Source organism: Stenella coeruleoalba (assembly GCF_951394435.1).
Source record: "Stenella coeruleoalba genome assembly, chromosome: 16".
Classification (NCBI taxonomy): Eukaryota; Metazoa; Chordata; class Mammalia; order Artiodactyla; family Delphinidae; genus Stenella; species Stenella coeruleoalba.
In genome coordinates, this window is record NC_137162.1 from 56,941,455 (window position 1) to 56,965,067 (window position 23,613).

Below are 23,613 nucleotides of genomic sequence, written 5' to 3' on the forward strand. Positions count from 1 at the left end.
AATATAATTTTCCACTTAAAACAGCTTCCAGTCATCACGAGTTCCAGGTATGAGGATAGTGGCCTGGCCTTGAAGCTGCAGCATGTGGAACCAGGACCCTACCAAGCTCATCTCTGACCCACTCTGCCTCTCTGGTTCTTCTTCCTCCATCTATGGTTTGGGTGGGAACGTGTGACCCTGGGCTCCTCTTCTGCAGTTACAAAAGCAAAGCCTGATGGCTTGAAGATGGGAGCTGCTGTGAGCTGGACACACAAGTGCAAACATGATTGCAAGGCCACGTCCCTGCCTCCTGGAAGTGTTGAGGAAGTAGAGGTGATGTGGAGTATAAAGAAAAGTGTGCTCCTAAAACTAGGTCAATATAGTACCCGTCAGGCAGATTTGGGACCATTTGGAAGCTAACCACATAGCCTGCTTTTCTTTCTACTTCTGGGAGTAGACACTTTTTTTTTTCTGCACAGTACATCAGAAAGCTGCTCTGACTGGCCCTTGAAGAAAATGACATGAAAATGAAAAAGAAAAAAGACCCCTCTGGGAGGTATGGACTGGCCTGAGTTCCATGGTAGCCCCCTCTGGAAGAGCTGCCATTGCCATTTTGTGCCCATTGAGGGAACTTTATGGACAGTGACAGGGTGTTCTGATTACTCAGGCCCTCCTTTCCTGAGACGAGTCTTCTCACCCTAAGTCGGGAAGCCTTAGAACAGCCGAGTTTGCGTATTCTATAATAGCAAAGTACTGGGCCAAGAGAAGACTTGGGTGCTAATCTGATTTTCATTTCTCTCTGGAATACTCAGGGGATCCCACAACCTATCTTACTACTCCATATTTGTAAAACAAGGGAGCACCTATTCTGCCTTTCTCTTATTAGTATTGTGAGGATCGAATGAGATCATGTATGTGAAAATGCTTCCAAAACTAACTATTTCTCCATCTTCACACTCAGAACTTTGAATTGAGAATAATCAGAAAGAAGATAAAAACTGAAAAAGGAAAAGATAGAAAGGGGAATAGACAGGGAGGGTGAGACTAAATCGTTTTGAGCCTTTATTTTGTACCACGCCCTGGGCTAAGTGCTTTCTATTCATCATTTTCTTTAACCCTTTAATCCAACAACTCTTATTTTATTAACTCCATTTTAAAGATGAGGTAACTGAGGCACTAACTCGTCCAAAGTCACATAGCAAATGAGAGAGCCAGGGCTTGAATCCAGGTTGTTGACCCCTAAACCTGGGCTCTTCAGCATGCCGCTGTGGCGTCTCCCTGCAACCGCAGAGACCGGCGGCCTCGGGTGCCTCTGGTGAACTCATCCCCAGCCCAGATGTCAGGCTGGAGATCTGCGCACATGGTCAGATCACAGAGCTACAGGGAGACCCTCAGAGGTCATCTAAGTCTCTTCACCCATTCTGTAGATGAGGACTTGAGCTCTGGAGGGAGAGATTGCCCAAGAGCACCCAGCAAGCTGACTGCTGGAGTGGAACTCACATCTGAGTACTCAGGGTGCCAGAGATGGGCTCGGTGCTCACTAAACTTATCCACTTTTCTTTTCGGGCCCTCAGCCAAGCTGCAGTATTAGTATGCTCGGGCTGCCATAACAAAATACCATACTGGGTGGTTTAAGCAAAGGAAATTCATTCTCTCAGTTCTTGAGTCTGGAAGTACAAGATCAAGGTGTCAGTGGGGTTGGTTTCTCCTGTGGCCTCTCTCCTTGGCTTGCAAACAGCTGCCCTCTTGCTGCCTCCCTACATGGTCTTCCCTCCACACACACACCCCCCCTGGTGTCTCTCTGTGTGTCTAATCTCCTCTTCTTATAAGGACCAGCCATATTGGATTAGGGCCCACCCAGACAGCCTCATTTTAAGTCACCTCTTTAAAGGCACAGTATCCAAATACAGTTACATTCTGAGGTGCGGGGAATTAGGGCTTCAATGTATTGATATGAACTTGGGGGCAGGGACACAATTCAGTGCACAACAGCTGCATTTCCCAGACTCTCTTCCAGTTATGAGTGTCCGTTTGCCTGAGTTCTGGCCAATCAGTGATGTACGTCACCTCAAAACCAGGCCCATCAATCATGTGCACAATTCTCCACACTCTTGCTCTTGCTCCATCCATGGGCTGAAGCCAGTGAAGAACCCCAAGGCCCAAGAAAACCACAGAGCCATTGGATAGAAGGAATCTAGGTCCCTGATGGACAGGATGCTCCGCACTCCCCATCCAGAAACCCTCAGTGGACTGAGAGTGATGAAGCCACAGACTCGGGGGCTACTTGTCACAGCAGTTAGCCTTTCCTGACTGATACATCCAGCTCCCCAACCAATATTCTTCCCACTACATACCAAGGATCAGTGAATTTTACCCAAGAAGAGAAGGAAAATAACAGACTGACAATAGCTCCAAGGTCAATGAGCAACCCAGATGGGCTGCAGACAAATGAGGGGGGAAAAGCACTGCCTCTTCTTGGGGTACCAAGCTTCTCAGTGAGCACAGCCCCCTAGAACCTCCTCTCACAGACTCCCCTGGGGTCTCCTGGCCCCTCCTCCCCTCACAGACTAATAACTGGGAGGTAGAGGTAGGATGCACATGATAATGATCCCTTTCTTATTTAAACAGGCCATTTTTCTTCCCAATAAATGCTTCTTTTTCTTTGTCAGCTCAAATATTCCCCTTTGATAGAAACCTGAAAATAATTAGCCTTAATAGCTCTGCTGTGAATAATGCCGCACAAGAAGGAGGTAAATGTTAATAGGAACCTTCCACTCCAAAACTAAGTCACCCTCTCGGCCTCCTTCCCAAAAAAAGAAATGTAACAAGAAAAAGATTATAGGTTTAGCACTACTCGGGAAGAAATGTATATTTGAAATAAATGTATGAAATCTTTTAAAAACAACACATGCTGAAAACTTCATATTTAGTTTGATTTGCTTTCCAAATCACACAGACTGCACAGTTGCATACAATCTTTAAACGAGTACAACCCCTGAGAAGTGTGGATAGATTTAAGAGAAATAAAAGCAAGATCAGCCAGCTTGTAATCTTCTTTTCTCTTTTTGCCTCCCCAAAGCTGCATTAAATAGCCTATTGAGAACAATAACATATTTGTGCTTTTATAGGTAGAATGATTGGTATTATGCAAAGATTTGGCTAACAGTCTAAAGGCACATTCACACTGATCAGGGTTGCATGCTGTTAATAATTTTCAGGATGCTGAGGGAACCTGTAATTCCCTAGGACTATAACTCAGCAGGTCAATGCATGCTTTGTGGGAGCTCCCACAGACTCTGAACCATACCAACCGATAAGACCTTGGGAAGCCCATTCCCAAAGAGAGCCTTGGAAGTGTTAGGTGTCCCTTTTGACCTACATTCTGCCTCCAGCCTCACAGGTGGAGTGACTCATCCACGACAGACCGCCAACTTGAAGATGGTACCTAGGCATTCTTTTTTTAAATATTTATTTATTTAGGCCGCGCCAGGTCCCAGTCGCGGCATGCGGGATCTTTATTTGCGGCATGTGGACCTCTTAGCTGTGGCATGCGGGCTTCTCAGTTGTGGCACACGAACTTCCAGTTGCGGCATGCATGCGGGATCCAGGTCTCCAACCGGGGATTGAACCTGGGTCCCCTGCACTAGGGGCACAGAGTCCTACCCACTGGACCACCAGGGAAGTCCCTAGGCATTCTTACACACAGCTTCAAACGGCCATTCTGCCCATATCCTGAGATCCGATAAACCCATCCCTGGAAAATTATCCTACGGAAATAATTTAAAGGAAACACATACACACACAACTAGCAGTATTTTATGTATAAGGTTAAAATCTAGCAACAGTGGGAAAATGGTTTGGTAACCGACTGTACTTATATCAATTTGATGAAGAACTGTAGACTCCATAAAAAGAATAAATTTGAAGACTACAAAGTACCACAATAAAAATGTTAGGTAAAAAAGTAGAGCATTAAACACACACAAATACCTATCGAAAGGGATAAGGTTTAAAATGGAACAGGGCAAAATGAAAAGGCACGGAGTTACCATGTAGGGAATACAGTTGAAAGATTTCCTTTATTAATTTCCCTTAATGGGATCATAACATTGTTTTTAAAAAACATCTAAAAATAAAATAAAACAAAATGAAATGGTCCCAGGGCCTTTTAATCTCTGATTACCACACATAAGTCTGAGCCCTGAGATTCAAAGGCTGAGTTCAAACATCACTTACAATTCCCCTTTTAGGAAATTCAGGAATTCCTTCCTAAGGAAGTTTGTGGAGGGTAGTAACGTTTAGTTGCATGGACAGACAAAATCAGACCATGGCCAGACTGGCTGTTTCCTCTGAGATACAGAAAAGCAAGTTGCACACAAGCAACTATAAACACGGAAATCAGGAAAGCCTCACTTCAAAACTATTCCACAGAGAGATCTGTTTACACATTCTCTCTCTCTCTCTCTCTCATACATACACACACACACACACACACACACACACACACACACACACACACACACACACACACGAAGCAGCAGCAGCAATGAAAGACCTTTTGCTGTGATGCAATACAGCTTACAAGAGTAACTCTCATTTTCTATGACCTGGAAACCCAGAAGGCAGGAAGAGGCCGCACTGCACACCTTACCTCCATCTCCAGGAACAGCTAAGTGATGGTGGCCCCAACACACTCCTGCGCTCCCTGAACCAGGTATGTCTTGCTGTCAGTTCCGACCTGCTTGTGCCTTTCAGAAGGGAGTGAAGCAAGGCGCTTCCTTATTCATTCTCTGAGAGACTTAAACTGACCTCTGGCTAAGTGGCTTCCCTTTTCTAAGCGCCATCCTATAGTTGTCACAGAACTGCTACAAGGGACCTGACGATCTCGCCTAAACTACTTTTTCATTAAAGAATATTTTCAAAACAATTGATTCTCTTTGCTGTGCGCCTACTATGCACCAGGCCCTGTGCCAGATGCCTTGATGCATCTGTTTCTCATCGTCACAACCAACCTGCGTGGCAGGTGGTACTGTCTCCGTGACACAGGCTAGGGAAAATTATCGCAATGGTGCAACCTGGCTAAGGTCACACTCCTTTAAGTGGTGGAGACGGATCAGAACCCAGCTCTCCGAGAACCCAAGTCCAGGACTCTCAGCAAAACTACTTTGCCTCTCTGATACGCTCAGGGGTACTCAGCCTGAACTGCTTTTGTGCAGGGGTTGTAATTAGTTGTCTGGTCCCAGTTGCTTGTAGGGTAAACAACGTCTGATAAACCCACAATGCTGTAAGTATTTATTACATTGCAACCCAGCTGCCAAGTGTCTAACCATTTTAATAAAAAGCTATTTTCTAAGGTTTATGTTTTATTGTGTGTATGACTCCCTTACTGGTTAGCATTTTGGAGTTGTGGAAAAGGTTATGAATTTAGAAACTGGCTGCATTCATATCATATTTAAAACTTAATGCTATTTTATTAAAGACATATGGGCCTCCAAAGTACACATATTAAATGTCATGTAAGAAAAGTAGCAGTTTAAATCATGGTCAAATTCATTTTTGACGTGACTCCTGAGGCTTCCCAAGATCTGAACTATTTCTTTGTAAATCTGGCAGTTTAACCACACTCATAAATCACTTTCAAAGCATATTATTTCTTAATTTTACTGCATTAGAGAGCGTTTGGCCTACACAGTGAACTGTTTGTAGCAGTTATGTGAACAAAGTTGCACATTTAGTCATATAATGTGGAAAAGAAGAGGGGAGGGGAAGCAAAGACGGCACAGCTTTTCATTCCTTCATCTGTTTTATTTCTACCCATTTTCACCTAAGCAAACGCGATGCACAGAGTTCAGATTCGGCCTCTGTAATCCCAAAGTCCAGAGGCACAAACTGGTATTGAGGCTTTTCTGAATACAAGGAACAAAAATAATTTGTAATTTAATCTTTTCCAAAACATCCCATGACTAAAAATTAGAATGAGTGCAGAAATCAGACTTTTTTTTTTTTTTTTTTTTTTTTTAACATACTGAACTGAAACAGATTTTTCAGAGGGAAAAAAAAATGTGGCTTGGTGTAATACAGCTCTTGGTTGTTTTCTAATTATCCAGAGATCCAGTATCTCAACCTTGGGTTTTCAAAGCCCCCTCTAATGATGAGATAATATTCTTTGGACATGTGTAACAAGCCCCCAGATTTCACTCCCTGGTTTTCTCCATTTTACTATGGGGCAGAAGGGGACTGACTCCAGTGACAAATTCTAGAATCGAAACATCAGCCTTGATTTCCTGATTCGCCAAGGGAGTTGGAGGAGGATTATGAGAGTTGAGTCCAAGGTCACCCAAACGAAAGGGCTTAAGGGCTTATTTTTGCACCAGGCATCCCTTGCTCAGTTCGGACCCTATGGGGGGACTGCCCTACTGCTGTCCGCTTGGGGACGGTGCAGCACTGTCTCCTGTTTGCATCAGTGACTGTGGGACTTCCTATGTCTTAATACTGCACGTACTTTTCTTGCACCTCTTATTGCCCTGGTTCCCTCCCCTCACCATAACCACGAGAACAAAAAGGCCTGTGTAGTGCCTGGGAAGACCCCCAAACTTAGGGGCCCAGCCTCCCCAGGATCAACAGGAGACCCTCTTTCTCCTCCCATATTCCTTTCTTTTAGGTGTTTTACTCTCATCAGGAAGTAACACTTAGTAAAACCTTAGAAACGCTTAAGTATAAATCCTAGAAAACTCAGTTAAGTCACCAGGACTATAGGGGCAATACCCCCTTCTATGAACTGAATTATGCTCCCCCAAATTCATATGCTGAAGCCCTAACCCCCAATGTAACTGTTTCTGGAGGTAGTCTTTGGGAGGTAATTAAGGTTAAATGAGGACATACAGGTGGGGCCCTGACCCAATAGGACTGCAGCCTTATAAAAAGAGGAAGACGTATCAATCAATCAATCAACATTGCTCTCCCTCTCCCTCTTCCTGCCACGTAAGGACACAGCAGTGAGAGATGGCTGTCTGCAAGCTGTGCAGAGGGCTCTCACCAGAACCTAACCATGTGGCACCCTGATGTGGACCTTCCAGCCTCCAGAACTGTGAGAAAATAAAGTTCTGTTGTTTAAGCTACCCAGTTTATGGTGTTTTGTTAAGGCAGCCCCCGGGCAACTAATACACCCCCCAACTCAAGCCAAAATCATCTTCGTCGTGTTCACTCACACAACTGGAAGACACAGCAATGGCCCCAAAACAGAGCTGTTTTGAAATGCCACACCTAAGAACACTAGCTACATACCAGAGAGACTGTGTGAGCTGCTTATACACATGATCTCAGTTAATCCTCACAACAAATGTGAAAGGAGGTATGACATGCCCCGTAGTAACAATGGAGAAACAGATGGCAGAAGTGTGGCCTTTAATCCAAACCTAAATATAATCCTGAAACCTGGAGTGAGACTGGCCCCCAAATGGAAGAGCAAATCTGACAACAGCCCATGAACAAAGTAAGAATCAGAGGTTTGCCATGGAATACAAGAGCCATGATAAATGCAGATTTTAAACCTCCCCAAAAGAACAGCTGGAGGCAACTTCTTGAATCATGTCAAGAACAAGAATAAAGGTCAGGCGATGGGAAGGAATGAATAAAAATGGTCCAGATAAAACATGGGAGAGGTCACTAAGCCAGACAGTCTCTGTGACAGTACAAAACGCCAACAAAAAACCAAAAGACTCACTTCTAAATTTCACTCATGAGCTAAAAAGCTTCGTGAGGTAGAAGCCCCACTTTAAAATTCCCCACTCCAGAAAAGAAAAATAAAGATACAGCTTTGGAGCATAGACAGAGAGCAGTGGTTGGCTGTTGAAAAGAAATAATGAGTTCTAATTCAGGTAGTGTAGCTCAGAATTTACTGCCATATTTTAAAATGCACATGAAAAATAAAATTATCCTAAAATGTCCTTGGTGAAAAGGCTGAGCATAATTGCTATCACTGACAATAGCACTGAACTTCGCTAAATTAACATCAAAGGAAGCCCCAATTACAGAGCATCTGTGCATTATTGCTGGCGCCCTGTCTGTTAATCTAAGACACTCTACTGTAAGGAGCAGAAAAGCAAATAAAAGAGCTAATTGTACCATCAGCCTTCAAGGACCCCAAGGGCAGACCTGCCCCATCATGCTTGTGAAACATCACTTCGCCTGCTCAGAGGGACAGTGAGGCTGCATCTAGAGTCAGAGTGTAGACACGGGCCCCAGAAGCCAGCCACGGTGACCACAGGTAGACAAAACAATGAAGAGGCAAAAACACACTTCCTAGAGTCTTGGAACCAACTCACAAGCCGGATCCAACAGCTACCAGGGAACGGGATGTTCCTGGACGTCTTGACAGGGAGAAATAAGCTCTGGAGAAACAGGCAGAGACCAGTGGACGTGTGTCAGGACACTTCTCCCTTATAACAAGAAACAGCTTCTTTTCACTCCTCAAGGAACAATTTGGGGCAAAGGGTACCTCTAGGGGTAATTTTTTTTTTTTAATGAGAAGAAGCTCCCCTCTGAGCATCGGGCTCCTCACTCAGCCTACTGTGTCGGGGAGATGTCATTACTGGAGCTCCCACTAATCCTGGCAATTACCTGTGCATACTTGCTTGGCACTCACCTGGATGAGATCCTGAGAAGTATTTATCAGCCGCACTCAGGCAAACAGGTCAAATTTCTGTTTCAATCAAACTCTGTGAAGACTTTTAACTCCCATGAAGTTGGAAACCTAAGATTATCCTACTACTTTATTCTATCCACTGATTTTGCTTCTCAGGCTTTTGCGGACAATGAAAAGAACAAGTAAATGTTAAGTATCATAGACATCCCTTTTATCACTAAGCCTACATGAGTTTTCTTAAATATATTCTTCTTAAAGTTCACTCTTCTCGTCTGCTATTAGGGGCTGAATTGTGTCCCCCCCCCCAAATTTCTATGTTGAAGTCTAACCCCCCAGTGCCTCAGAACGTGACTATGTTTGGAGACAGGACCTTTAAAGAGGTGACTGAGCTAAAAAGAGGCCAGTGTGTGGGCCCTAATCCAATATGACCTGTCCTTGTAAGAGGAGGACGTCTGGACACACAAACCGATAGCAGGGTTGTGTGTGCACATCAAGGTGACCATGTGGAGACACAGCAAGAAGGCAGTCGCCTGCAATCCAAGGAGAGAGACCTCAAAAGAAACCAATCCCACCAACACCTTAATCTTGGAATTGGAGCCTCCAAGCTGTGAGAAAAGGAATTTCTGTTGTTAAAGCCACCCAGTCCGTGCTATTTTGTTATGGCAGCAAACCAGTACATCTGCTATTAGTTGCAGGCAATTTGGAAATAACCAGAACTCAAGAGCAGAAATTGAGACTACACCATCTTTGTTTTCTCTTCCTCTCTTAGCCATGGAACTGCAAGTCATATTAACACGGAATCAAAGTTAGCTTCAGAACAATGTTCATGATTTTTCCCTAGTGAGCCATCCATCCTGCAGGCTTCCCTGCCTTACAGGAACCCTATACGCCTGAGGGTTTAGTCCCTACGATCTGATGTTGCCATGGGTCCAGAAGGGACTTTCTAAGCAAGGCAGAGACTCATGAAGCCACAGAGGTCAGAAGGGCAGAGAGCAAGGCCCAGGGAACCGGCGGAGGGTGAGAACGCTGCCGCCATCACGATCCTCCCCTCGCTCAGACCTCAGTCATCGGCCTTTTTCCTCTGTTCTAGACAAGGTGGTCCTGTACTTCCAACCCAGTCTTCCTCATCACTGGCCTGGAATCATCAGGCTCAAAGGCTCAAAGCAAAGTGTGTGTGTGTGTGCGCGTGTGTGTGTGTGCGCGCGTGTGTGTGTGTGTGTGTGTGTGTGTGTGTGTGTGTGTGTGTGTGTTGGCGGGGGTGGGGGGAGATCAAGGAGAGTAAAGCGTGTTAAGGATAAGGTGTTGCCCCAGGTTACCAATGCACCTGCTCAGGAGGACAGCTCCCTGCCAAGCCCTGAGCTGCACACGGAATACAGGGTGATGTGAGCTTTAAACATGGGTAACTTGAAATCAGCACCCCAACTTTATGCTCTGAGAACCCACTTTCTTAAGGAAGCGTCTTTATTTTCCTCTTCCCCTCTTCTCTTTCCCGTCAAGCTTAATTTTAAAAAATAATTTAAAAAAAACTAAATTGCAAATGGAAAATACCAAGAACAGTCTTCTAAAGTGGATCAAGAAAATGTCAGGCTGGAAATGTACAGATTACAGACATAGTCGGCTAGTAAGGCTCCATCTTAATCATTACCAGAGATCACACAAATGAGGATTTCTCATGGCTCAGTTAAGAAGGCTTAAATTCATTCCTTAAAATTAAGGCAGCTGATACCATAGGGGACAGGGTCTTTTGGGTAAGAACGTGTCAAAGAACTTTTTAGAATGTCAGGGACCCTCTGCCAGGCGAGTTACTACTGGGTCTCTGACAGCCATCGGCTTTCCCCTCATCCCAGCATCTGAGCTGCTCGCTACCAGCCAGACCCCTCCCTGCGGTCAGGGGAGGCCTCTGGGCCCCAGCTCTTTGACCTGCGTGGCCACGTGAGCACCAACACTGGCCTGGATGCTCCCTGCTGGGTGGCCTCGGGCCGGCAGCTGCCTCTGTACAGATTTCCAAAACACCTGCTGTATACACAGAGCGCTAGTACCCCCGAACCCCCGCCCACCAGATGCCCAGGGATCCAAACACAGACCTGCCCACACTTCCCTCCCACTCTGAACCCTCCCAAGGTTCCTCTTCATCTTCAAATTAAGCTGCAAGCTTTGCCTAATCAACAGAGCTCTCCACCGCCTGGCTCCTGCCGTTCTCGGCCTAGCCCACAAATTTTCACCAAAATGGGCTGGAGGGAGTAGTCACAAGGTCAAAACTGAAAATTATAAAGTTGCCTCGGGCTCCCTTCCATGTCCTGGTCGTCCTGCTCTTCTTCTCCTGCCTCTCATCCTATCTCCACGTCTGGATGATGAAATTTAAGGTATACAGGAAAAAGGCCATGAGCTTAGGGGCCTAAGTGGGCCTGGGGAAGAACTGGATTCCACACTGCTCTGTAATTTTAAGTGATGTATGCAAGTTCTCTGATCATCACTGGCAGATTCGAGTTCAAAGAGAAATTGAGAGATAATATTAAGTCGCTAGTACAATATCTAATACACAGTGGACACCTAATATACGCTAGGTGTTGCTTTGACTCACGTACCGGGAAAGTTTCATCACAACTAATAATCCACTGCTAAGCAGCCAGTCGACCCTGAGGCTGGCCTTTGATCCTAATTAGTGAGGCAACCAGAAAGCCTACCGAAGTTGGTGCTGTGACACCCAAAACTGCCATGAACTTCACTACACCCCAAGTTGTGTCTCAGTTAAGAGCCCTGGTTCAAGTGGCCGGGGAAGGCCAGAGGACAGAATGTGAGCACGGACAGCCTACGTGTTCGTCAGGTTTCTGCAGCAACAGTGCTCCTCAAAGCCTCAGTGGCTTATGACCAGCACATCTTTCTTGTGCAGAGGTCCGAGGGTGGCTGGGGTAGTTCTGATTCAGGCTTTAATCTCAGCGTGTGTCTGCTCAACCTGCATCTCATGTGGTTTCCACAGCAAATGGCGGGCGTGCAAGAAGGGTGAGTGGAAACACATAGTACCTCGTGAGGCCTTGGCCTAGAGTTGGCATGCTGTCACTTCCACGCACATCCAAAGTCAATGGGATGCAGAGGTATGCTTCTCTCTTCAAGGGGAAGCCATGGCAAGGGCAGAAGGAGTGGAACGATTTTAGACAAATAATGAAATCTACCACAGTTCTCCCAATGGGTGGGTTCCAGAGGCTGTACAAATGATGCTAGGGACACACCTCATTCCCCCAAAAATGCCACTTACTTCCATGATCCTCTAGGCATGTGTCTGTCCAAACATCTTTGGAAAAAAAGCCAGCATGTTAGAGGCCACAAAGAGGATGAATGTGGAGCTGGGCCAACGGGGTGCAGTGAAAGCCAATGACTCCAACAGAGACACAATGATATCTCACCAGATACTGGGCTTAATGGAGAATGATGTGTACTATATGTGTAGCACCTGCACAGGCCCCCAGAACATCTGGGCATGGCTCTCAGAGGCTGCTACCATCAACTACAGTTCTATTCACTTTCCTTCTATTGTGGTTTCAATTTCCTATCTACAGGGCTTTGCTAGGGTGCTTTATCTCTAGGGTGCTGGAGACACAACTTCTCTGCAACAGTCTATCTCTGATTTCAGAGGGTTGCTATCAAAAAGCAAGGCCATAGAAAGCTACCAACATGGTCTCCAAAAAGCAACACTCTGAAAGCATTTATTTGAGACACAGGAGGCCAAGGTGCTAAAAATGAAGAAATACAAGTGATTCCCCCATCAAATGAATGTGGCAAACTGTGAAATCAGAAAGAAGAAGGAAAAACAAACAAACTGCAAATTTTTGGCTTCTGAAGTTGTTACTAAACACAATGCCTAAGCATCTTCCAAAAAAGAATTAAAAATTTTTCCTCCCTTCAAAACTTACTATAAAGTAACTGGAAATAGAATCTGAATATGTCTCTAGACGAGAAACATCTGTGTGAAAACAGAAAAGAACCGTAAAACACTAACGTATTCAGGTAGTTAGAAATATCTAGAAAATCAACTGACATTTTTAGTTTTCTTCTGACAGTTGGGCACAGTAGAGAACTTTCAACATCTACCGGCTTATTGCCTACTTAAACTGCGTGTTCATGTGGTTTACAATATTTATTTACAGGCATACCCAGGCTTTATGTAAAATATGTATTTTTAAAAATATTGAGTATAGAGTAAATGTTAGTAATTGCAACCTATCTAGAGGTAATTTCGGATAACCTTTCACATGTTTGCAATTGGCCCCATGGGGTAAGAGAATATATGAAAGACATACACACTGTGCTTTAGAACAAGGTAGCACTTAGTGAAGAACTAGGCTAGGCATAAAAAACAATAAGTAAGCCAAACAAGCCATGAGGCAGTGCTCCTTTATGGCACAGAGAAAGCATAAGAGCAGCTAAGACAGGGAAAATCTCATTTTACCAACCCACAGACTTGTGGAGTACCCCAACATGTTTTCCGAGAAAAGCTACTTTTTCCCCCTAAAATCCCTAACATGAGCAGAAGGATTCCGAGAGAAGGACTCAGAGAACACATTAGCAGTGACAGGGAGCTCGAACTGCATCCCTGCTGCCCACCCCAGCAAAGCTGCCCCATGGAGAAGCCATGGCCCTGGGGATCACGATGGCCGTAGGTTTTGCCATCATAAGTAATCCCAGGGTAAATCCTTTAGAAAAACAAATATGCGACCCAGAATCCCTCTTTTCTGCCAACACACAGGTCCAAGTTATTACCTTTTCTTCTGGTAAAAGTCCCTTTCCTGCTTTTGCAGAGGACCATATTGAGGCAATAAAAAAAATGGACCACCTTTTTGGATGGATCCTCCAAAATGCTCTGTTCATAGTTCATCGCTTTGACGAGTACTGGCTGAGCCTCTGTGACTGACCAAGCCCTGGAGATAGAGGAGCGAACAAAAGCAAGTTCCTATCCTCATGGAGCTGACACCCCAGTAGGTGCGCAGCAGCTTTGTCCTGACAAAGAGTGGGCTTCCAGATGCTTCCACTCCCTGTCTTTATCCTAGTTTGCCTTTTGCCTGGAACTCCAAAAACACAGACACAGATGGAAGAAACTAAAGGTACCCAGGAAAGTCTGGGCCCAACTCCAAGTGTCAAGAGCAGGACTATGTTTATTCCTTTAACACATCACGTCTCCCTATGCCTCCTTTCCTCCCTTCCCCTTTCTCTCTCTCTCTCACTCACACACACACACACACGCACATTCTATAGTGCACCCCCTCCAAGAAAAATACCCAAAGACACATACACAAATATGCAAAACTACGCAAAACTACACAAATGCACAAGCTACACAGAATAGGAAACTCAGGTGTGCCCACATAAAGACACAGATGTCATATTTTCAAGGACACACAGACACTCACAAACAAACCTATGACCTATAAGAGAAGGGTCATGATTACAAGCAAAAACACACATGTCTAAACACTTTCTAACAGAAGCTGAGGTTCTTGGTCCAGCTGCCCTGGTAGCTGTGCCTCCCATCGCTTCTATAAGATTACAAAGATTAAACTGTTGGTAGCCAACTTCCTATAAGTGCCTGTAAAACAAGAGGGCTCAGCTTTAAATAATTATGTCACAGAAATGACAACTGTGCTCTTTGCCAGAACAGGGATGAATAATTACAAAGCCAGGACATAATAAGCAATTCTAACTGTTGGATTCTTGCACTGTCTCTCTGACGTGCAGGGCCGGCGTGCCCGCCACACACACCCTCCTGGACAGGTCTCTGCACTGATTTGATCTACATTTCCTGGAGCAGCGAGCGGGGGTCACAGTCTGGTCACTACAGAATCCGTTCTTTGCGGTCTACCACCTCCTAGGCGTCCAGCGTGGTGCTCTCTGCATTGACAGTGGCATGATACGATGGCCAATATTTGACAGAGATATATATTTTCTTTAAAATTTTGGGAAATGAACGAAGCCTAGCTGTTGTAGGTCCATTCACTAAACACACACACACAGAGTCTAGAAGAGCCACTGCAACGTTAGCTGTCACTTCCTAATGAATGACAGCATCGTTCTGTACAATCAGAGCTCAGACAGAAGGCAGCTTTTAAACAACAAAAGGCAGCCACGAAGGAGAAATGTGTCATCGTGAGAGGGAGCGAGAGCCAACTCCGCACTTCAAGCACTGGGGCCTGCCAGGTACCAGATCAAACCCTTGTGACTTAGGGGGTTTATGAGTTACTGGATGATTCTGCATTTGCGTCAGCCGTGAACACCCAGACTGCCCGTTCTCTACCTCCAAGGCAAGGGCTGTGATTGGAGAGGCATTTTCCATTCTCCCAAATACTTTATGTCAGGAATAAAATGAGAACAGCTCCCCAAATCACGGCCCCCTTGATCATCCATCAGCGCATTCTGCCAACTAAGCAAAACAGGACGCCACTGCCTCAGAAAGGACAGAAGCCAACTTGAGATTCCGAGCCCGTGATGAAAAATAAGTCTTCACCAAGTGTGCTCAGCACAGCGTCGGCAATTCACGGAGAGGAAATTGCTCTCCGCTTAGAAGCCGACTCCGGGTGTACACATACCTCCTAGTACATATATATATATGTGTGTGTATATATATATATATATATATATATATATGTATACACACACACACACACAGAGATGGAAAGCATATATACACACCTGCAAGGAACAAACATATGTCTGTACATACTGTGAGCAGGCGAGAACCAGCCTTTTTAAGCCCAATTTATTAATTCAGCAAGGAGCTCATTTGGCCTCTTTCTATCTGCAAGAGAAGTACCAGCACATTGCCCAGCAAACAGCAGACAGAAGGGAACTGCCCGCCATTCATGAGAGGCATACAGCTTGATATGAAACCAGAACACAGAGAAATCCTCCAGTGCACTTAAAGGATCACAGTGTAAAGAGAGCACTTCACTGGGAGCCCAGATGGTCTGGGTTCTGGTCCCAGTTCTGCCTCCAAGGGACTGTGGGGCCTTAGGGAACTACGTCCTCTCCCAGTTCCTTCACCCATAAAATAAGAGCACAGACCAGGTGAGTTCTGAAGCCCTCTCCAGCTTGGAAATCATGGAACTCTACAAAAGGACAACCACCAAATGTCCTCATGCTTTGCCAGAGTAGTTATGTCTCTCTCCAAATAATTAATGGCTCTTTCAAAGCTTAACACAGTTAGTAAAGATGGCAGCATCCACCACACAAACGTGAGCTCATTCTGTAACTGATCAGAAACTGATGTGGAGCTTTGAAGAGCATTTCTGACGATGGTGCTAACGACTCGGGGAACCAGCTACTGCTGGATGCTAAGGAGTCATTCCCTGCTTTCAGAGGCAGGGGAGGACTTAGTTCCCCCATCTCTACTCCAACAGAACAGTCCTGCTGTTTCCTGTTTTCTTCACTTAGGCCTTCCTCGGAGGTTCTGTTTGGATGGAGAGATGCATGGGGAGAATGGTGAGATGAGTGCTCCAGGGGTAAGAGGTCGGAGTGGAAGAATGTAGGCTCTGCAGTCAGACCCACAGGTAAAGCGCGGGCTCTAGCAATGATGAGCTGGTGACTTGAGCAGCCCAAATAGCGTCTCAAGGCCTGAGTTATCTCATCTGTACAGTAAGCCAACGTTCCCTTCCTTCCACGTTAGAAGATTATGTGAGGACTCGCATACCTGGACACCTTAGAACAGTACTGGATGACACTGACACCCCACCCCAATATGATGGGTATATCTTTATGAACCCTCCGGATTTCCAGAGCTTCCATGTCAAAGACAATGAGAGCAGGAGAAATAGCATCTATTCTATAAAATGCATGTATACACGACGGTGAGAAATTCAGGATGGTCAGGAACCCAAGATACTATAAACAGTCTATTTGTCGTACTTTGGTTTGGTGACACGGGCTGTCTCTGGAATCTTTTAACCAAAAAAAAAAAAAAAAAAAAAAAAAAAAGGAGGCCAAGAAATAAATTATTTCTTTTGGACAAAAGCTGGAATAACTAAAGGCAGTCATGAGCAATACATCAAATCAGTGCCTCCATTAGTAAAACTGTTAACACTTTAATAGCTACGAAGCGAATCACTCAACTTCCCACATGCTGAAACAGGTAACAATACATTTATCTGCCAGTATTATACTCTCCATATCATACATTTCCACAACTGTTAGCAATTTTATTCAGCATAACGGGAAATAAGTTGCACCTCGTGGATTCAGGGAAAGAAAGTGGCCTGAGGTCTGCTGCCAGTTGAGCAACTTGACAGAAGAGGTTTCATTTTTCTGTTTTGGTTCTGTTTGTTTTTTCCTCTTTCCCTCTTAATCACTTCCAATGCGTGTGCAGAGTGCTCCAAGTCAATCAGTGAGGACAAACGAGACCTCAAGGATTTCTGGGCTAGTGTTTTCAACACACGAGCTAGGATCCCACAGGAAGTGACCGTAGCGCCACAGAGCTCCAGGGCAGTGAGGGACCTCCAGAGGGGTCATCAAGTCCATTCCCGAGCCTCAGGCTTCACTGAAGGACCCCAGCTCCTCCCAAGCCCATGTCCTTAATAATCTCCTTGTGTCTGAATCCAGGACCCCAAGCCAAATCTCCCCTGCCTCATCAACGCTGTCATTAAGATAACGCCACGTTCAATCCCATGGCCTCGAAGCAGACTCAGCTGGCGAAGCAAAGGTCAGTAAACAGCATTCCCATGAGCTACACGACAGAAGCACACACCAGTCCCAGATCACACTGTCAAAAAAATCACCTTCCCTGCCAACAATATTTCCAAGAGCTACTGAGCCCTCACCTGTGGACAAGAGAAAATCACTCTCCCCCAGCTACCCTTTGGTCGCAAGAAAGAAGGGCCCCCTCTGAGGCACTAGAGGAATACTACCCCCCTGAGAAACAGTAAATGCCCAATGCTTTCCTGTTTCTCCTTTTTTAGCTACAGACCTGCAGAGGCCCCACCTTGTAAATAAAACATTTTCCAGGAGGCCCGAAATCCTCCCCAGGAACGTCACCATTGGGCTGTGTATGATGCTGCTTTATTGGTACAAGAGCCATCTGCCTGAAATCACCTTTCCAATAAGGTCCCCTAGGCTGGGTCACAGGAAGACCCAGTTTATACCCAGTTCTACTTCTTGTTTGGCCAACAGTATATCCATGGATGAAATCCTGGTGTGAGATTCCTCCTGCATTCTGAACACATAGGAGGACTTCCTCCAGGGTCAAAGAGTACCCAACAGGTGAGGCATAAATCCTTGCAAAGAACAGTCAGTACAGGGCTTACCTTGGGCTTCACCACCTTCATGAACGCCCCTCTGACCAAAGCTTCCTCTCGTTCTTGTTTGGTTACTTTACGAGCATCCAGAAACTTCAAATTGGGCAGCTTGTGCAGAACAAAGCATCTGGAAGAGAACAGTCAGAGGTAACTCAGGAAGACTGGGGTGACAGCCTCAAACTTTCATGCAATTTGTCTAATGAGCCGAAACTACACCATTAGGTACCATTAGGTCTTCAGAAGTTTAGACCTTGGTTCCTGCCTCTCCTCTCTTCTTTCACAAAGAATGAATAACCACTCTTTGGGGAAATCCAAATGGTTCTATTTTACACAGATACACAACTAAACTTTCAAAATGGTAGACACACACACACACACACACACACACACACACACACACACACACACACACACACACACACACACACACACACACACCTGGATTAGCCAGTAAGATCCTATCAACGTGCTTACCTTCCACCATTCTGAAAAATGGACCCAACATCTTTGCTACACAAGAAGTTCTCAGTGAAAATAACCTACAACCTGATCATACCATTAATGTCATCTGGATCATTCTCATCTCTGAGATAACAGCAAATCTTCATTTTGAAGCTGAGACAAGAAACTTTAATTTGCCATCAAGATAATAATAATAACCTGGACAACTTTGGGATAGCAGTAAGAAACACATATAGCTGAGAAATGCTCCTTGAGGAATCAAACAGGGGTCTTGAGGACTTTTTTCTCATCATCACTGAGTTACTTCTACACTGGCACTATGAAGATTATCTCCATCAAGGAGAAACAAGGAGAGTTGGTTTCTAGGGGATATTAATAGCCCCCAAAATGCTATATGGTCTCCATCCCCCTGGAAAGAGTCTTTGGGATCCATTACGGCCTCCAAGGATAACCCAATGACCAACCTCTTGTGTGATGAACTATCAAGCAGGTGTATGGAGTTGACAAGAAGACTTGCCTGGCCAGGAGACAGGTACATAAACATATAAATGGATAGATAAAAGATATAGACACCTGCCTATATGTCTCCTTCCTCAATGGTAGTCACCAATCCAGATGCTCTCCATCAAGTCCCCATACTCCATCAATCAAAGGAGCAATTGTTTAGACCCTGTCCTGCTTAGGAAGAAGAGTTGAGGACCCAACGTCAAGAGCAATAAATCATTTCCATGGGAATCTGACTTTTTCTCCCTGTACCCAGCCTCCTCCGTACCCACTCATCTTCCAAATCCCAACCTGCAGGAAGTTTTCTCCTGCACCCGCAGCCCGTGTTGCTTTCTCCCTTCTCAACACTCCCAGGAGGCATTTTCAGCACCCTGCAATTTAACATTTTATTTATTTATTTTTGCGGTACGTGGGCCTCTCACTGCTGTGGCCTCTTCCGTTGCGGAGCACAGGCTCCAGATGCGCAGGCTCAGTGGCCATGGCTCACGGGCCCAGCCGCTCCGCAGCGTGTGGGATCTTCCCGGACCGGGGCACGAACCCGTGTCCCCTGCATCGGCAGGCGGACTCTCAACCACTGTGCCACCAGGGAAGCCCCCATTTTATTGTGTTTTAATTGCTTTGCTGGTGTTCAGTTAATGTCCTCACCTCAACTATAAGCTTTTTGAAGGCAGGGACCAGGTTTTTTTTTTTTTTTCCCCTCACCCTCACACCATTTAGGAAAGTAGCATTAGAACGGACTCCATAAAATACCAGTTCATTTCAGTTGCACAAATATTTCTTAAGCACCTACTACGTGCCAGACCCTAGGTATACAGAGGTGATTACAACATGGTTCCTGCTCTTAAAAGAGGGTCTTAGTGTAATGAGGAAGAAAGACTCACCCAAAGAAATTAGAAATCAGCGTAGGTAATCCCTGAGCATTTCCCTCTCCAAATGCAGCCTAAGCTTACCCTAAATTAGAAAAGCTCTACAAAGGCCCAAATGACCTTTCTATCCTCCAGGAGAACTCCCACTGGCCTCAGTCAGTGTCAGAAAAAACTTCCATCTTCTGCTTGTAGCAGCAAAGTCTTGATGACAACAGATTCTTTCAAATAAAGACACGTACAGATGGAAACAATATGTCAGGAGTGACGCTCAAAGGAGTAAAGACACCCACTAAGTGTAGGGTGGGAAAAGATGAATATTCAGGGGAAGAAAACATCAGTATTAGAAAATCAGCCAGTGTTTAATGATGGAATGAAAGATGTCTTCACAGGGCTGGCAGGAACCACAGTGACAACAGACAGCACGTTGTCATTTTGCCCCACTTTGGATCACAGCCCTGAAATCAAAGGAGAGAGAGAGAAGTGCTGGCTTTTAAGCTAGTTAAAAATTTTAGATGACAAAGAGCTGCTGTTTTCAGAGCACTCTTCTTTTAGAACCAAAGAAACACCCATGGAATAGGCTGCCAGTCATCCCTGAAACCAGAGGTGACTTGACTCCCATCCTGTTGGCCAGCCTGGGGTTTCCAGGTGGTCGATGCTTAAAGATGTTTGAGAGGCACTAGGAAGGCTTGTCCCAGATAGTTCAGTCGGAAACTCAGCTCAGGGCCCAAAGTTCGTCTCTTAAGAGATGTCTTCTTTCATTTACTTACAAATTCACTCACCCAACAAATAATTATTAAGAAGCTACCACCTGCCAGGAACTGCACTAGGTACTGAGAATGAGGTGATGCATAAAACAGACAAGGTCTCTGCTCTCAACGAGCTTATATTCCAGCACAGTTGTTCTCAAAGTTGAGGGGGCATCAAAGTTGAGGGGGCATGAGTTCAACAGATGCCTTCTGGAAACACACATCGCAGGGCCCCACCCCTAGAGTGTGATTCACTACATCTGGAAGGAAGTCTCAAATTCACATCCTAATAAGTTCCCAGGTGAGGCTGATGCTACTAGGCCTGCTGCGAACCACTGTGCAAGTGAAAACAACATCACGAGGAATAACAGTTTTGGAATTATGAGGTTGGTAAGGCCACCAAGAGTCTCCTTTCCAGTTCTGCTAATGGTCTGTCGTGCTCCAATGTCTGTGGTACCCAGCGCCCAGACAGCAGCCACATCTACCAGACCTTCCTGCCCCTTGGTGGTTTGGAACTGGCTCCAAACACTACTGCCAAGAGGTAAGTCCAGTGGGCTTTCTGCCTGCCTGTCCCATTCTGGTCTTGGGAGATCTATTTCCCTTTGTTCTAGGTCATGTCAGGGTGTCAAAAGCTGCAGTTTCAATCCTGAGTATAATACAAGTTTGCCATAAAAATACAAGAGAGGATTCCCGAAGCCACAGAACGAAGGCTTTTACAATATCAATTCAACCCTTGTAAATTTAATCCAGGGTTATTTGTTGCACCAAAATCTCTTTACTGTGATGTATTACTTAGTTACTGGGGTTATCACAGCCATATCCTAAAGTTGCACAGTACATAAAACATTTCAGTTAACAATGCGGTGAGGTTAACTCCCCCAGATAACCTGCAATCACCAGGGCTAGTCCAGATGACATGCCTCTGTCAGCTTCCACGAGCTATTGATGGTTCAATCAGTTTGTTTTGAAGGTAAAGTACAACAAAAGGGCAGTAAACTTATTCAGACTGTCAACAGGGGCTATTGGGAATGGGGCTTGCAGGTAAGTAATTCTGGGTGTTTTAAAGCTATTATCAAACAGCAATGGTTGAAGGAAGAGACAGCTACTAATAACACAGAAGGCAGCCATCATAAACCACTTTATGGCAGAAACCCCCGTCTATAAATCCTGCAGCACCCGGAGACAGCTTCAGATTTATAAAACTGCTTGTTAAGCCAGGGCACTGCTTAATGAAAAGAGATCTGTCTAAGTTCTAAGGCTCAGGTCCCCTGCTCCAGAGGGCAATGCCAACTTTCCTGACCTTCCCAAGGTGGCTGGGAGAAAGCCGCAGGGCTGGGAGGGGTAGAGAGTGAAATCAGGGGCCCTCCTGGCTGTGATACGGAAGGTGAGGTTATCAAGAGGAGACCAGTAACCCTGGGAAGTTGTTCAAAGACCCATCTGTCTCTGTCTGCTAACAGATTCTCCAAAAGTGAGAGCCCCACACAGAGCTTTTCGGGTTCTCTCTCTTTTCATAGAGGATCCTCCACTTCCTGAAAGAACTTCTCTTAGGAAGTAACCGGTTACCTACAACTGGTAGGGGGGACAAAAGGAACAGCAGAAAGGCTTTTTTGTTTGTTTATTTGTTTGCTCCCAAATCAATTTTCTCTACCGAAATCCCGAAGCTCTGGCATTTTTCATCTAGACTTCAAAGGGAAGGGAGGATGCTCTTGTCTTCTGCCCACATCTGCTTCCCCGGGGGATCCGGCTGTTCCCCAGGCCCTCTGCGCAGCCACAGGAACACCAAGACAGATCTCCAGTGTCTGCTCCTGGGGCTGCCTGCCATGTTTCATCCTTTGAGGAGACTCTACTCAAGAAACACCACATTTCCAGATCCTGAGGGAACTGGATGTGGCGTCACTGGGATTCTCCCCACTTCCTTCCTTTTACAGCACTCAATGCTTCTTCCTATTGCTTCTTGCTGCCTTCCTGCTCCCATGCACGGGAAGTGGGGGAGACCTGGTGACTGGTGCCCCACCCGGGGGCCCCGAGGGCAGCAAGGGTGATCCATGAACTGCTCTCAAACTTTCACAAAGCTTAACAGAAAAGCGTGGACGCGCCAACAAAACATCAAGCTTCTTTGCTCTGGACTGGATGATATCAATCCAGTTTGGTTAACACTGCTTACCTCATGCTGATCAAAAGCACCGATCAACAGCTAAACGTCTCTGACGAATTTTGAAAAGTTAGCAGTGGCTTAAATGCGGCTTATGGAAGAGACCAAAGTTTTCAAGTGTTGGGGGGCGGGGGGGGGAGTGGACAAAACGACAAGAGGGAGGTCTTCCCAACAAAAAGCGTGGGGACTAACGGGGCAGAGGGAAGAGCCCAGGCTCTGGGCTTCGCTTGCTGTGTGATCCTGGCTCAGCCTCTGCCACCTTCCTGAGCCTCCATTTCTCCATCTGTGCCCTGAAGGGAAAGGGCTACATGCTGCCCCCGCCTCTTTTAAGCTTTAGCTGGCTTGAATTCCATGTGCCTCCAAGTTAATTTACAATAAATGCATCCATATCCTCCTTTCTTATTACTCCAATTTCCTTGTCTAACCACCCCTTCACATCTCCAGGTGAAGGAGAACCATGAGGAAAAGTCAATAAAGACCACAGAGGGATGAACAAACACTGTGAGTGGAGAGATGACAATGCTGTCTAATGAGTTGAGGTGAGCTCACCTACAGCATTAATGAATGCCTGACGACCGGCCAAGGCCAGCTGACTTCCCTCACCGTTCACCGGCAGCACGTTTGAAGTCTCAGTGCAAACAATACACCCACAGGACAGACCAAGGCCCTCGACAGAGGGTCACCAGCAATTACGCTGTGGGCTTCTGTCACTTTGATCTCTGGGCCGTGACCTTTGCTTTCTTGTGATCTTCAAAGCCCAGATTGCAGATTAGCTGGAAAATGCTCACTGGGTTATGTAAGCCACAAGTTTTACAGCTCCTCTATGGCTGGGAAATGCTGGTAGCCCAAGACGGCCAGCAGACGATGGCAGGTCCCTCCCTCCTTCCCCTTGGCTGCGTGAGACAGACGCTGGGCAGGCCCCAGGGCTGCTCCCTGGGAGGCAACAAAGAAAGGGTGTCACGTTTTAAATAATTTCAAGTTGTAAGGA

The 23,613-nt window shown here is 45.7% G+C and overlaps 1 protein-coding gene across 1 annotated transcript in view; it reads right to left on the minus strand.

Moving 5' to 3' along the window:
• LRMDA (leucine rich melanocyte differentiation associated) overlaps positions 1-23,613 on the minus strand; it is a 1,307,794-nt gene that overhangs the window by 678,665 nt on the left and 605,516 nt on the right. Inside the window, exon 5 of the mRNA XM_079899924.1 lies at positions 17,905-18,022. Within this exon, the coding sequence (XP_079756050.1) occupies positions 17,905-18,022 (118 nt within the window). The remainder of the gene's footprint in view (positions 1-17,904; positions 18,023-23,613) is intronic.